The sequence below is a fragment of the Somniosus microcephalus genome, chromosome 7, assembly GCF_052327205.1.
Source record: "Somniosus microcephalus isolate GS21.2 chromosome 7, FLI_Smic_1.0, whole genome shotgun sequence".
Lineage (NCBI taxonomy): Eukaryota > Metazoa > Chordata > Chondrichthyes > Squaliformes > Somniosidae > Somniosus > Somniosus microcephalus.
The window spans coordinates 268,353,321-268,369,183 of record NC_140993.1 but is presented as its reverse complement, the minus strand read 5'-3'; the positions used below and the strand labels follow the sequence as shown (position 1 = coordinate 268,369,183).

The window sequence follows — 15,863 nt, the reverse complement described above, 5'->3', positions numbered from 1 at the left end:
CGCCGATTCATCGACCAACTTCGGATTCCCCGCAGACCGCCAGGTTTACGAAGGGCAATGAGTCTAGTCAAGGACGGCACTCTTGCAAGTTCCCCGTTTGAATGATCAGCTTTTCTTTAACCAGTCATCCACGTGCAGCCCGATGGGTGGTGAGACACCATGGCCCAGATTTTGCAGTCAGTATGACGGCGTACTTTCAGAATACACCATCATAACGCATTTGAAATAGATGATATGTCAAGTTCCGACTTGACAGATGATCTGCACCAACATGGAAATCCTAATTGCCCACCAATGGCCCAGCAATAACGCCGGAAAATTTTATGACTGGTGCAAACAGGTGCATTAAAAAATCTTCATTTTGGTGAAAATCCTTTCCTTTAATGGTTATTAACTGTCTGCAGACTTTGACACTTAAACAGGATTTAGAAAAAAATCAGTTCAGCAATGAATATTATTGCATTATATGATAATATGGTTTTATTGTGAGGGCTCCACAACAATCTTACTTTCTCCCTTTTACCAAACTGGAACCAGCTGGCCATGAACCATCTACAGCCAAGAGGGGAGACTTGTTCCCTGGCCTTTCTCCAAAGCCCACTCCATCCGAGTCACTGGAAGGTGTACAATCTGATTGGAGCACCGGCCCAAGTGATCCCAGGTACGCTTCCGCACACGGTCCGTGGGCCACTACGCTTCGCTCAACTCTGCGGCGTCTGACAGCAACTTTTCATTTGGGGCCTCGCAGCAGGTAAGTGCGCATTCTGTTCGGAGACCGGCAGCGTAATCCTTAATTACGCCGCCGACCGTAAAAATCCAGATCCATGGGTCCTCATTGCCTCACCAGCTCCTCAGTGAGCGGTGGGCGATTCTCGGACACTGAACACTTCATGTCGCCAGAAAAGGAAAGCCACAGGACAGTTGTTGATTTAGTTAAGGTCTCCTAGCAACAACCTACGGAATGCACAACTCCCAGCCTTAAAGGTGTATGACACCATCATTACAAAAAAAAACAAAATACACCAAGGGGCAATTGCCATTAACGATTAAATCAGGCTGGAAATCATTTTTTAAAAGGTTTATTTTACAGCTGTGCTTCAATAATTTTGCCAGATGAGGGAACAGAAGCAGCTCCCAGATTAAATGGAGATGGTGCCAATCATCTGACGTACAGGTCGATAGACTGGCGTTCGAGCAGGACAGAGATAGTCCTCCAACACTTCAGCCTTATTCAACGAACCTTACAATTCAATATAAACAACAACATGGGTTTTAAATGGTCACTTTCCACCATTTATTTTAGTCTTGATAATTAAATCGGGTTTTGAGGAGTTTTATTGCTTTATCATTTAACCATCTGCACAAAATATCTAACGAGATCACAAGTGAGCTTACTAACCTCTAAAACAAACATTTATTGTTGAAAATTAGTGGAATTAAGTGAAATTATTTTATTCAATTAATCTTATTAAGCAAACAATTTGGAATGGACAAAGGATCAATCAATTGGCATCTGCTCCAACATTGTTTAGTGGGATGTCCCTGTGGTTTAATGGGGTGCCCTTGTTAATACAGATATTTAAAAACACCAAGTCTATTATCAACCAATTAAGGTTAACTAAATGACAACCCATCCAAAACTATTTCCAGCTGAACCCACAGACCCTCAGTAAGATTGCAGCCCACCTTGTCCGCACCTCAATCATCAGCCTGCACTCAGCTCCCAGATCCCCCATTCCTTAACAGGAACTGCAGGAGTCTTCTGTTATCCTTCAATGAACCAGTGCAACCAGCAAATCCCAGCTCCTCCCACACCCAAACAGCTGACCCGGCCTCTCTGTCACCAGTGCAAACAGCAGCTGCTCAACTCCTTCAGACATCATTACAACCATAGCCATCCAAAAGCAGTTCCGGCAGAAACACCCCACGCAATGCCAACCCTCCGCAAAAGTAAATAACAGACCATAAAACAGGCTCTCAAAACGATTACACATATGACAGTAATGGGATGGAGTCTTTTAAATATGGAGCTGGGCCAGTGGAACCCAGGCTACACAGACATTTATGCTCTCAATTCCCTGATAGACTATTGTCCATATTCAACCATTTGCAAAGCACGGTCAGGATTGATACTTTGAATATTTAAAATTAAATCATTAAAAAGGACACCGTCACTTTCCCAGGCTGGTAACAGAATTGACCGCTGTCTCACACATGGTGGGTCAGTGGGAAAAGGAACTGTCCGTAATATTGAGCCATAGAGACAAAGAAGGTTCCAGTCTCTATCCCTGATCTGTGCGGCCTTAACCCATCTCAGCCAGGGCAGTACCGGGGGCTCTACAATTCCCTGCAGCATCCCTGGACTAGGGAGCAGAACCATCAGCAACGATCCCTGCTCCTGATCGTCATCTCGTGACTCCTCCCCCGAAAGCTACATGCGAGTGTGAGCACAGAAAGCGTGGCGAGAGCACAGGATAGGGCAGTGATACTCAGTGGAGTCACACCTGACAGTCAGTGCCTAGGATCAGAAGAATGGTCACTAAGGAGGTATTTGGTACCCATGGGAATGTGCTCCAGCAATGAATCACAGTGTACTCTTTTGTGTGGACACTTAAAACAAATAGACTGTAACTAATAAAACTTTAAAAGAACTTTAACAAATTAAATTAAAATTTCATTGGCCAGGGCGATGATGCACTCCAGTCCCCGCGGCGCCCACCGGTTGCGGAAGGATGAATCATGGTGTACAGGAGCAGAGGGGAAACAATCGAAGGAAAGAAGAAACCTCAAATAACATTCATTGTTTTCTTTGCACTAGCTTTCAGTTGCCAATTTACCATCAGCCAATGCAAAATCTTGCTCATCTTTTTAAGGCAAGGGGTGGCACTGTGAAGTGGTGACTATGGTGGAAATGATCCAGACTAACCAGCTGTAGACAATTAAAGGGGCAAGTACTTCATTTTTGCAGGGCAACCAGCTGTAAACTCATAGGAACAGGAGGAGGCCATTCAACTACATCATGGCTGAGCTGTACCTCGACCCCAGTTCCCTGCCTTTGCTCCATCCCTTGATGCCGTTACCAACAAAAATCTGTCAATCTCAGTCTCGAAAGCTCCAACTGACCCTCAACATCCACAGCCTTTGGGAGGAGAGAGTTCCAGATGTGGAAAAAGTGCTTCCTGATTTCACTCCTGAACAGTCGAGCTCTAATTTTAAAGTTATGTCCCCTTGTTCTCGATTCCCTCCACCAGAGGAAATTGTTTCTCTCTATCTACCCTAGCAACTCCTCCTCACATTTTAAACACCTCAATCAGATCACGACTCAACCTTCTATACTCAAGGGAATAAAAGTCTAGTCTGTGTAACCTGTCCTCATAATTTAACCCTCGAAGCCCCGGTATCATTCTGGTGAATCTGTGCTGCTCTCCCTCCAAGGCCGATATAGCCTTCCTGAGGTGTGGTGCCCAGAACTGAATGCAGTGACTCCAGAGAGGGTCTGACCAAGGCTTTGTACAACGGTAACAAGTCACAGAGCTCAATTTTCCGGTGGGTTTAACTGAAAAATATCATGAGTGAGGCAAGTTCAACGTAAAATCAGAACCCAATTTATTTTACAGAACACAGAGGATTATATTTCCAGACATTTCTAACTTCTACAAAACCGCACTAAACTGTCCCGACTGGAGGACTGGACACTCACTCTTGAATTTTCCTTCCTTTCTGGTCAATCTTGGGCCGTAAAAACTGACTGACTATACCTCGATTCCCAGTCCTGCCTCTCGGCCTTTGTGGAACTCCCTGAACACGTGTTTTCTCTTTCTGTTCCGTCAGCCCACGGGAAGAATCTTAAACCTGTGTGACCCCATTTCAATTTAAAACACCTCTTCAACATAACTGACTTCCAAATCCTTTCTGTGGAAAAATGGTTCAAAAATCCCAAAATGTGGCAGACATTGTTCCCATTTTAAAGGGCTGACATGTCGAGTATGTGAAGTGATGCAGCACTAACCTTGGTCTTTAATGCAGAATGAATCATATCGACCACTTGAAGAAGCTGCTTCAGTTTTTACATGGATGGTTTGGAGGTCCTGTTGGCCAAAGCCCACGTTACTGCACACAGTCATCCTGGGTGTAAATAGAAACACAATTCATCAGTGTTCCGCTATAATGTGGATTGGGAGTTGCTCGTTAATTTACATTCGATTTCTTTCTCACACTGTATATCTCTTATTGTTAACCTGTCTAAGATGCTCTAGAACTCCATCCTTGCACCATTTTGGGACCAGGAACTCCAGCAGATTACCTGTTCCAGGATTACACTGTGCATTCTTCACGTGGTTCTTATACACGTGGAAGACTCCATGGAATTGTTGACACTTTGATGTCCCCTCCCTGTGGGTAAATATCCCGCCGATGGGGGAGCCGAGATTCCTGTGGGGTTTGTCCAGTGAGAGATCGATAGAATCCCTTGGGAAATGGCGTAAACGGTTTTGTCTCCAGGGTTCCGCCAATTTCTGGCCAAGGTTATGGCGGGAAATTTGGGATGACCTCGTGGAAATTTACCGCGTGAGGATCCACAAGTGGGAATCAGCGCTCCAGTTAGGGACACCAACTCTAGTCGGACGTATTCCGGGAAGTTTCATCACATGACCTCCCGCCTTCAACCATCCCCCATCCACACTCCTGCCGCTGGTTGCCCATCCTCCTAGCGCTCCACAAATTATGAGGGGTTTTAATAGAGTAAATAAGGAGAAGCTGTTTCCACTGGCAGGAGGGTCGGTAACCAGAGGACACAGATTTAAGATAATTGGCAAAAGAACCAGAAGGGAGATGAGGAGACGTAAAATGTGGCTGCGAGGTTACATTCAGCCAGTCTCCTGAGATGAAAGGCTCCTCCTCCTGCTGTTTGTAAATCTTCAGTGCGATGCGTTTGAGTGACCGGAGCTCAGTGCAGACTGGGCACACAATGCAAAACTGTTCATATTCGGACACCAAACACCCAGAAGACATTTGAAATGTAAGATGTATGAGTGAAAACAGTATGGGATGCCCTCGAGAGAATGGGGTTGAGGAAGGAGAGGTCCCTTCACTCAGCTTCTTACTCTGCTCTCTTGGAACTACGTGAGGCTCAACAATAAGAACAGAAAACCGGAGAGTGTTCCATTCCTGAGCAGTGTCTCCGACCTCGGTACAATAAAACAAAGAACAATTTTGTTTTTAAACTAAAGATGTACAAATGCACACCAGACAACGGGAATGCAGAATTGTTATTGCCAAGACAAGGTTAGTCTCTGATTCAGATGTGGTCATGACCTGCAATAAATATTTCAGTCTAAAATTATGGTCTCTCTTGGATTTGCTTCCGTTTTTTACTGAACCTGTTACTTAGAAGGACAAAACTGTTAAAAATGTGGTCATTCTGTGTCATCTGGATAGGTTATAAATCTAAAAATGGGTTCATTTCTCACTATTTAAATAACATTCCTAGACTGATTGAATCAGTGATAGACACAGTATAGTAGGAGCTAGAATTGACTAGAGTGCGCAATGTTCATGAGTCATTGTAACAGACATTCTAGGGGCAATAAAAATGTCAATGGTGTTTTATGTTCTCGCAGAACATCTTCAGATAATTCTAATTACTGATTACGACATTGACACTTTTCTGATATTCACCCGACAGTGTAAAGAGTGACTCATTAAAACACAAGTCATTGGGCGGAGACTGAATAACAGGAGTCTCTCCATACTCAGCCAAAGCTTTCTCTCAGTACTTACTGACCCACAACCAGTTCTGTCCACTGAGCAACTAAGGCAACATGAACAGCTACACCATTTCTCCTCGGAGAGATTAGTGCTCAGCTGTGCTTCCTCGCCACAAAAGAAAGGTAACAGCACATAACCATCTCACGCCACGAGTGAGGGATTGGTGCCTGACCATCTCACACCACGAGTGAAGGATTGGTGCCTGACCATCTCATGCCACGAGTGAGGGATTGGTGCCTGACCATCTCACACCACGAGTGAGGGATTGGTGCCTGACCATCTCACACCACGAGTGAGGGATTGGAGCCTGAACATCTCACGCCACAAGTGAGGGATTGGTGCCTGACCATCTCACACCACGAGTGAAGGATTGGAGCCTGACCATCTCACACCACGAGTGAGGGATTGGTGCCTGACCATCTCACGCCACGAGTGAAGGATTGGTGCCTGACCATCTCACACCACGAGTGAGGGATTGGTGCCTGACCATCTCACACCACGAGTGAGGGATTGGTGCCTGACCATCTCACACCACGAGTGAGGGATTGGAGCCTGACCATCTCACACCACAAGTGAGGGATTGGTGCCTGACCAGCTCACACCATGAGTGAGGGATTGGAGCCTGACCATCTCACACCACGAGTGAGGGATTGGTGCCTGACCATCTCACACCACGAGTGAGGGATTGGTACCTGATCATCTCACACCATTCAGGTTACCTTCCCCATCACTGAACTGTACGGCTTTCTCTGGCATTAGAAATCTGTAAGTAAGTAGCTTCCACGAACACTGAAGAAAAGAATGTGTGACTATTTTCTCTAAAGAATGAGAGATGCTGGTGATTGACGTCACATTTGCTGCCATTGGACAGAGGCATCAATGAGCTCACTATCCTCTCCATCACCAGAGAGGCACAACTGATGCTTCTGTTGATCAGACCAAATCAATGGTTGGGCATGTTCATAGCTTCCTCTACCATTCAGGAGAGGTAACAGGACACGGCTGCAGTCTCCCTCCACTATTGTACCAGTGAGGAGCAGCACTGACAATCCATTGTATGGTGTGTCACTTATTTTCACACATACTGATGGTCTGTCCGATGTAAAGAGCACACTGAAACTAGAGGAATTCAAAAGTAGAGGGCATCAGTAACTGAAATCTAGAGCAATTAACTGTAATCTAGAGAGAGATTAACTGAAATCTGGAGAGAGATTAACTGAAATCTGGAGAGAGATTAACTGAAATCTGGAGAGAGATTAACTGAAATCTAGAGAGAGATTAACTGGAATCTAGCGAGAGATTAACTGGAATCAAGCGAGAGATTAACTGAAATCTAGCGAGAGATTAACTGGAATCTAGCGAGAGATTAACTGGAATCAAGCGAGAGATTAACTGAAATCTAGCGAGAGATTAACTGGAATGTAGAGAGAGATTAATTGGAATCTAGAGAGAGATTAACTGGAATGTAGAGAGCGATTAACTGGAATCTAAAAGAGATTAACTGAAATCTGGAGAGAGATTAACTGAAATCTAGCGAGAGATTAACTGAAATCTAGAGCGATTAACTGAAATCTAGAGAGAGATTAACTGAAATCTAGCGAGAGATTAACTAGAATCTAGCGAGAGATTAACTGGAATCTAAAAGAGATTAACTGAAATCTAGTGAGAGATTAACTGAAATCTAGCGAGAGATTAACTGGAATCTAGCGAGAGATTAACTGGAATCTAGCGAGAGATTAACTGGAATCTAGCGAGAGATTAACTAGAATCTAGCGAGAGATTAACTGGAATCTAGCGAGAGATTAACTAGAATCTAGCGAGAGATTAACTCGAATCTAGCGAGAGATTAACTGGAATGTAGAAAGATTAACTGAAATCTAGAGAGAGTTTAACTGGAACCTGGAGAGAGATTACCTGGAATCTGGAGAGAGATTACTGAAATCTAGAGCGATTAACTGAAATCTAGAGCGATTAACTGAAATCTAGAGCGATTAACTGAAATCTAGAGCGATTAACTGAAATCTAGCGAGAGATTAACTGAAATCTAGCGAGAGATTAACTGAAATCTAGCGAGAGATTAACTGAAATCTAGCGAGAGATTAACTGAAATCTAGCGAGAGGTTAACTGGAATCTAGCGAACTGGAATGTACAGATTAACTGGAATGTAGAGAGAGATTAACTGGAATCTAGAGAGAGATTAACTGAAATCTAGCGAGAGGTTAACTGGAATCTAGCGAGAGATTAACTGGAATCTAGCGAGAGATTAACTAGAATCTAGCGAGAGATTAACTCGAATCTAGCGAGAGATTAACTGGAATGTAGAAAGATTAACTGAAATCTAGAGAGAGTTTAACTGGAACCTGGAGAGAGATTAACTGAAATCTAGAGCGATTAACTGAAATCTAGAGAGAGATTAACTGAAATCTAGAGAGAGTTTAACTGAAATCTAGCGAGAGATTAACTGAAATCTAGCGAGAGATTAACTGGAATCTAGCGAGAGATTAACTGGAATCTAGCGAGAGATTAACTGGAATCTAGCGAGAGATTAACTAGAATCTAGCGAGAGATTAACTGGAATGTAGAAAGATTAACTGAAATCTAGAGAGAGTTTAACTGGAACCTGGAGAGAGATTACCTGGAATCTGGAGAGAGATTAACTGAAATCTAGAGCGATTAACTGAAATCTAGAGCGATTAACTGAAATCTAGAGCGATTAACTGAAATCTAGCGAGAGATTAACTGAAATCTAGCGAGAGATTAACTGAAATCTAGCGAGAGATTAACTGAAATCTAGCGAGAGGTTAACTGGAATCTAGCGAACTGGAATGTACAGATTAACTGGAATGTAGAGAGAGATTAACTGGAATCTAGACAGAGATTAACTGGAATCAAGCGAGAGATTAACTGAAATCTAGCGAGAGATTAACTGGAATGTAGAGAGAGATTAATTGGAATCTAGAGAGAGATTAACTGGAATGTAGAGAGCGATTAACTGGAATCTAAAAGAGATTAACTGAAATCTGGAGAGAGATTAACTGAAATCTAGCGAGAGATTAACTGAAATCTAGAGCGATTAACTGAAATCTAGAGAGAGATTAACTGAAATCTAGAGAGAGTTTAACTGAAATCTAGTGAGAGATTAACTGAAATCTAGCGAGAGATTAACTGGAATCTAGCGAGAGATTAACTGGAATCTAGCGAGAGATTAACTAGAATCTAGCGAGAGATTAACTCGAATCTAGCGAGAGATTAACTGGAATGTAGAAAGATTAACTGAAATCTAGAGAGAGTTTAACTGGAACCTGGAGAGAGATTACCTGGAATCTGGAGAGAGATTACTGAAATCTAGAGCGATTAACTGAAATCTAGAGCGATTAACTGAAATCTAGAGCGATTAACTGAAATCTAGCGAGAGATTAACTGAAATCTAGCGAGAGATTAACTGAAATCTAGCGAGAGATTAACTGAAATCTAGCGAGAGATTAACTGAAATCTAGCGAGAGATTAACTGAAATCTAGCGAGAGATTAACTGAAATCTAGCGAGAGGTTAACTGGAATCTAGCGAACTGGAATGTACAGATTAACTGGAATGTAGAGAGAGATTAACTGGAATCTAGACAGAGATTAACTGAAATCTAGAGAGAGATTAACTGAAATCTAGCGAGAGATTAACTGGAATCTAGCGAGAGATTAACTGGAATCTAGCGAGAGATTAACTAGAATCTAGCGAGAGATTAACTCGAATCTAGCGAGAGATTAACTGGAATGTAGAAAGATTAACTGAAATCTAGAGAGAGTTTAACTGGAACCTGGAGAGAGATTAACTGGAATCTGGAGCGAGATTAACTGAAATCTAGAGAGATTAACTGAAATCTAGAGCGATTAACTGAAATCTAGAGCGATTAACTGAAATCTAGTGAGAGATTAACTGAAATCTAGCAAGAGATTAATTGGAATCTAGAGAGATTAACTGGAATCTAGAGAGATTAACTGGAATCTAGAGAGAGATTAACTGAAATCTGGAGAGAGATTAACTGAAATCTAGCGAGAGATTAACTGGAACCTAGCGAGAGATTAACTGGAACCTAGCGAGAGATTAACTGAAATCTGGAGAGAGATTAACTGAAATCTAGAGCGATGAACTGAAATCTAGAGCGATTAACTGAAATCTAGTGCGATTGACTGAAACCTAGAGAGAGAGATTAACTGAAATCTGGAGAGAGATTAACTGGAATCTAGCGAGAGATTAACTGAAATCTGGAGGGAGATTAACCGAAATCTGGAGAGAGATTAACTGAAATCTAGTGAGATTAACTGGAATCTAGAGAGAGATTAACTGGAATCTAGCGAGAGATTAACTGAAATCTGGAGAGAGATTAACTGAAATCTGGAGAGAGATTAACTGAAATCTAGAGAGATTAACTGAAATCTAGAGAGAGATTAACTGGAATCTAGAGAGAGATTAACTGGAATCTAGAGAGAGATTAACTGAAATCTAGTGAGAGATTAACTGGAATCTGGAGAGCGATTAACTGAAATCTAGAGCGATTAACTGAAATCTAGTGCGATTAACTGAAATCTAGTGCGATTAACTGAAATCTAGAGAGAGAGATTAACTGAAATCTGGAGAGAGATTAACTGAAATCTGGAGAGAGATTAACTGAAATCTAGTGAGATTAACTGGAATCTAGAGAGAGATTAACTGGAATCTAGAGCAATTAACTGAAATCTAGAGTGATTAACTGAAATCTAGTGCGATTAACTGAAATCTATTGCAATTAACTGAAATCTAGTGCGATTAACTGAAATCTAGAGAGGTTAACTGGAATCTAGAGAGATTAACTGAAATCTAGAGAGATTAACTGGAATCTAGAGAGAGATTAACTGAAATCTAGAGCGAGATTAACTGAAATCTAGAGAGATTAACTGGAATCTAGAGAGAGATTAACTGAAATCTGGAGAGAGATTAACTGAAATCTAGAGAGAGATTAACTGAAATCTGGAAGTGCAAGTGCGAGACATTTATAAAGTAGAGGCTGCCTTAGAGTGTATTTGACAATTAGATGGCGTTTTTATTGAAAGTGAGAAGGCACATTACAGAATTGACAATGCGCACAAGCATGAAAATTAGCGGATGAGAGTAACTCAAAACTCTGGATGTTAGCGACAAAAACTAACGTAAAAGATGAAAACCAAAGGGTGTGAATATTGACTAGGAAGTACAAGTACAAGTACTGAAAAGCACAGTGGGAGCAACCAAAAACAGGAGATAAAATAATTAGAAATTAAAGGGGGCAGGTGACAAAGTCAGAGGCTGAAGAAAGTGGAGTGATGCCTGGGAATTGGTATTTATAAATCGGCAAGGGTATTAATATGCTTTAATTTAGATTGGATAGTCTAGTGTTACAGATATTCACTTAGATGTGTTCCTGATACTGGACTAAGAGGTCCGGGGGCACTGGTAGGAATCAGTCAGGTTATTTCAGTCACTCACCAGGGCAAACCAAACTTTTCCAAGAGGTAATGATCTTTTTCATTTGACACTTCATTTATTTCTACTGAAAGTGGCATGGTGGGATTGGGAAGCAAAGGTTATTCAGACATTCAAGAGTTCCAAGTTCTTGGATCTCCTCCAGATCCTTAACCAGTTAACTAGATCTGGATTGGCTCCTCCTTCACAGATTCACAGATTCACAGAATCTACAGTGCAGATAGAGGCCATTTCGGCCCATCGAGCCTGCACCGACACATATCCCACCCTATCCCTGTAACCCCACGTATTTAATCCCCTAACACTAAGGGTCAATTTATCATAGCCAAATCAACCTAACCTGCACATCTTTGGACTGTGGGAGGAAACCGGGGCACCCGGAGGAAACCCACGCAGACACACGGAGAATGTGCAAACTCCACACAGACAGTCGCCCGAGGCCAGATTTGAACCCGGGTCCCTGGCGCTGTGAGGCAACAGTGCTAACCACTATGCCACCGTGCCCCCCGCCTCCCGTCATTTTTCCCCAACCAGCACAAATGTGTGAAAGGTTTGGGCTAAAGCCTTGAACCAGTGGTCGCTTGGAGTCAGGATGACTGCTGGCTGATGCTGGTTCCCCCGTTATTTGAGGGTAGTCCTTACCCGATCCGGTTGCCTGCAATCCAGCCGGCGGTGCACTCTGTGAACGCGCATTCCTCCACCGCTCGCTGCAGCTCTTCAGCCGTGGCCAGACGTGCTCCCTGCTCTGTGCACAAGCCTCGGGCCGCGGTCATGTCCCATTGCGCGGTCCCGTTCTTTGGCCGGAGCACGAACATCTTCCCTGGGACAAGAGAAATGAATAAGACGCTGTCTCGTATCTCAGCTCCAGGAGTGACATAGGTGTAAAGTTCTGGAACTGCATCCACTTTTATTCATGTCACAATAATCCAGTTTTCATTGACTTTGATTCTCTTGGTTGAGAATTACACCCATCATGTGACCTCTACACTGTTCTAATGAAGCTCAATGGCAGCTCGAGGAACAGCACCTCATCTTTTGATTAGGCACTTTACAGCTTTCTGGACTCAACATTGAGTTCAACATTTTCAGACCATAACCACTGCTCCCATTTTTTCGGGCAGCAGGTGTTGGTAATGATTCTGCTATTGCCATTTACACCTCCTCTAGACCCATCTTTAGTTTCTTTACTTGTCCTATCACCACCCCTTTTCGCCTTGCACCATCATCCCATTTGTCATTTAATCTCTCCTGCCTTCCATCCTATCACAGACCTTCCCTTTTGTTCTTTCCTCCCTTCCCCCCCCCCTTTCCCAGCCTCTGCATTTCCTTAAAACCCGTTACATCTCTAACTTTTTCCAGTTCAGATGAAAGGTCATCGACCTTAAACGTTAACTCTGTTTCTCTCTCCACAGATGCTGCCTGACCTGCTGAGTATTTCCAGCATTTTCTGTTTTTATTTCAGTTTTCCAGCATCCGCAGTATTTTGCTTTTGACCGCTACTCTAACCCGCTCAGTCAGGTGACCTTCACTCCAACCCTTTCACTCCATCCCTGTGTAGCCATATTACAAATGTTGAGCTTTATCTGTTGAAATTATTTCACTCTCTTCACCCTCCCCCGCCCTCAGTTCTACACGGAGAGATTCTATTTATGAAAGAGTGCAAGATGGCCTTTCGTTTAACAGAAACTCAGAATTTACAACAGAGAAACAGGCCATTCAGCCCAACCAGTCTGTACTGCACAGGAACAGTGTCCTAATCCCTGTTCCCATATCCCTTTATTCCCTTTTCATTCAGCCACCTCTCTAATCTGTTTTTAAAGTTGGCATGGTTTCTGCTTCAATCACTAACTCTGCGAATGATTCCACAGCCTCACAACACTATTGTAAAGAAAGTTTATCCTGCTATCTCTCCCCAAAATCTTAATTTAATCTCATACCTACGTCCCCTCATTCTGGGCCCCTCAACAATTGGACTAATTATTTATCCAATATGTTTAATCACATTTGCCTTTACAATTTTTATTTTAAAAGAATATTTTCCATACTTTACACAATATTCTGGATCAGAAGGTCATGGGTTAAAGGCCAACTCCAGAGACTTCAGCACAAAATCTAGGCTGGCAGTCCAGTGCAGTACTGAACAAGTGCTGCATTGTCAGAGGTGCCGTCTTTTGGATGAGATGTTAAACCGAGGCCCCGTCTGCCAAGATCCCATGACACTATTCAAAGAAGGGCAGGGGAGTGCTCCCCGGTGTCCTGGCCAATATTTATCACTCAACCCACATCACTAAAAAACAGATTATCTGGTCATGATCACATTGCTGTTTGTGGGAGCTTGATATGTGCAAATTGGTTGCCGTGTTTCCTACATTACAACAGTGACTACACTTCTCATTGGCTGTAAAGCACGTTGGGACATCCTGAGGTTGTGAAAGGCGCTATAGAAATGCAAGTCGTTCTATTTCACAAATGTAGTTTTTTTTTACAAGCTATCTATATATTGAAGTTTTTTTTTGTAAATTGGATTTCAAAATAAAATGATAGCTCAGAACAGGCATCAAATATGCAATAAATGTAAACCTTTAAGTCGATAGAACATACAAGGGTGTAAAGCAAACTCATTAATGATCAGATACAATAGCAAAATACTGTGGATGCTGGAAATCTGAAGTAACAACAGAAAATACTGGAAACACTCAGCGGGACAGGCAGTATCCGTGGAGAGAGAAACAGAGTTAACGTTTCAGGTCTGGGACCCTTCATCAGAACTTTGATGCTGCCTGGCCTGCTGAGTGTTTCCAGCATTTTCTGTTGTCATTAATGATCAGAGGCTGTGCAAGATCAGGTCATGAAACTTCATGTTCCTCATGAACCCATTTTGATCTCAGAAACTTTTTGCAATTCAATAAATAATTTGGACTCTCCACAATACAATTTGGTTCTGATCAGAAAGATTCACAAATCAATGGCTAGCTTGTAATTGGGTCTAAGTCTCTTAGCAACTCAAATCAAAAAAGTTTACATTAAATTATAGCCATTTTATTACAACACAAATTTATTCAGAAAGATGGACCTACACAGTAGACCTCTGATACCTGGGCTAAAAGGGTTAAATTATGAGGACAGGCTGCATAGACGAGTCTTGTATTCCCTCGAACATAGAAGATTAAGGGGGGCGATCTAATTGAGGTGTTTAAGATGATTACAATGAGTTGATAGGGTAGAGAGAGAGAAACTATATCCTCTGGTGGGAGAGTCCAGAACAAGGGGGCATAACCTTAAAATCAGAGGTTCAGGGGTGATGACAGGAAACACTTCTTCACACAAAGGGTAGTGGAAATCTGGAACTCTCCCCCAAAAGGCTGATGAGACTGGAGGTCAACTGAAAATGTCAAAGCTGAGTTTGATAGATTTTTGTTGGGTAAGGGTATTAGGGTTACGGACCCAAGGCAGGTAAATGGGGTTAAGATACAGATCGGCCATGATCTCATTGAATGGCGGAACAGGCTCAAAGACCCACTGTTCCTATGATCTAAACTATATTCATGGATCCTATTAAATAGGCATAGGCCTCGGAGAGGGTGCAGAAAAGATTTACTGGAATGGTACCAAGGATGAGGGAATTCAGTTATGTGGAGAGACTGGGATTGTTCACCTTAGAGCAGAGAAGGTTAAGGGGAGATTTAATAGATGTGTTCAAAATTATGAAGGGTTTTGAAAAAGAGTGGATAAGGAGAAATTGTTTCCAGTGGCAGGAGGGTCCTTAACCCGAGGATACAGATTTAAGATTATTGGTAAAAGAACCAGAGGGGAGATGAATTTTTTTTTTTAAATGCAGCGAGTTGTTGTGATCTGGAATTCACTGCCTGAAAGGGTGGTGGGAACAGATTCAATAATAACTTTCAAAAGGGAATTGGATACGTCGGAAAAAATTGCACGTTCTAGAATTCTCTCTCTAAATCTTATTAGACACTCTCCTGCGGACAAGCTTCGTCTGTGCAACTTATCAGAAAATCACTTTTGAAAACAATTTAATTTGACACAAATCACAGCGAGAAATGACAGTTTCCAATGAACGAGACGGCGCTTGCTGCTGGCAAACTCTCATTATCAGAGGTTCTTGTGACTGGACTGACCGTGTGCTTGGACCCGAACACCGTTGATGATGAGAAGACAAGCGATCCTGAGCAGGAGGGAGTGTGAGGGAGAGCGTGGAGCCATCGCCGGGACACTGGCACGGTGGAGACCGACAAAGAGAACGGACCGGGCTGGACAGGGTAGACCGAGCCACAGACACAGACAGCGAGAGAGAGGAAGTAAACCACTCCACCGAATCCACACACACACGGCAGGCGAGCACCGGGTCCCCAGGGGGAGAGAAATCTACTGCGAGCGGACGACAAGTTCGGCAGCGGTTTTATCCACACGACATTGTAGAGGGAGGGTAAACTATTGGAGCGATGTGAAAACTCGCACCGGTCCGTCAATAAACAGGCGATGGATCGTGGCGAGGAAGTGAAGGAAAAGCGAGCAGATAAAAAAATCCCGAAACTTGTAATCCCGTTAGCTGAGCAAACCCATCTCAGGAACACCCAGCGCTGGGA

The 15,863-nt window shown here is 42.9% G+C and overlaps 1 protein-coding gene across 3 annotated transcripts in view; it reads right to left on the bottom strand.

Annotated features, from left to right (window-relative positions):
- susd5 (sushi domain containing 5) overlaps positions 1 to 15,863 on the bottom strand; it is a 27,739-nt gene extending 11,876 nt beyond the window's left edge. Inside the window, exons 1-3 of one of the 3 annotated variants that reach the window (XM_085993755.1) lie at positions 15,396 to 15,863; positions 11,902 to 12,079; positions 4,010 to 4,125 (exon numbers count right to left, since the gene is read on the bottom strand). In XM_085993755.1, coding sequence (XP_085849881.1) covers positions 4,010 to 4,125; positions 11,902 to 12,079; positions 15,396 to 15,480 — 379 coding nt within the window. In that variant the 5' untranslated portion in view covers positions 15,481 to 15,863. Of the gene's footprint in view, positions 1 to 4,009; positions 4,126 to 4,238; positions 4,572 to 11,901; positions 12,080 to 15,395 lie in introns of those variants that run through there. The other 2 variants (XM_085993752.1, XM_085993753.1) reach the window with 2 other exon arrangements.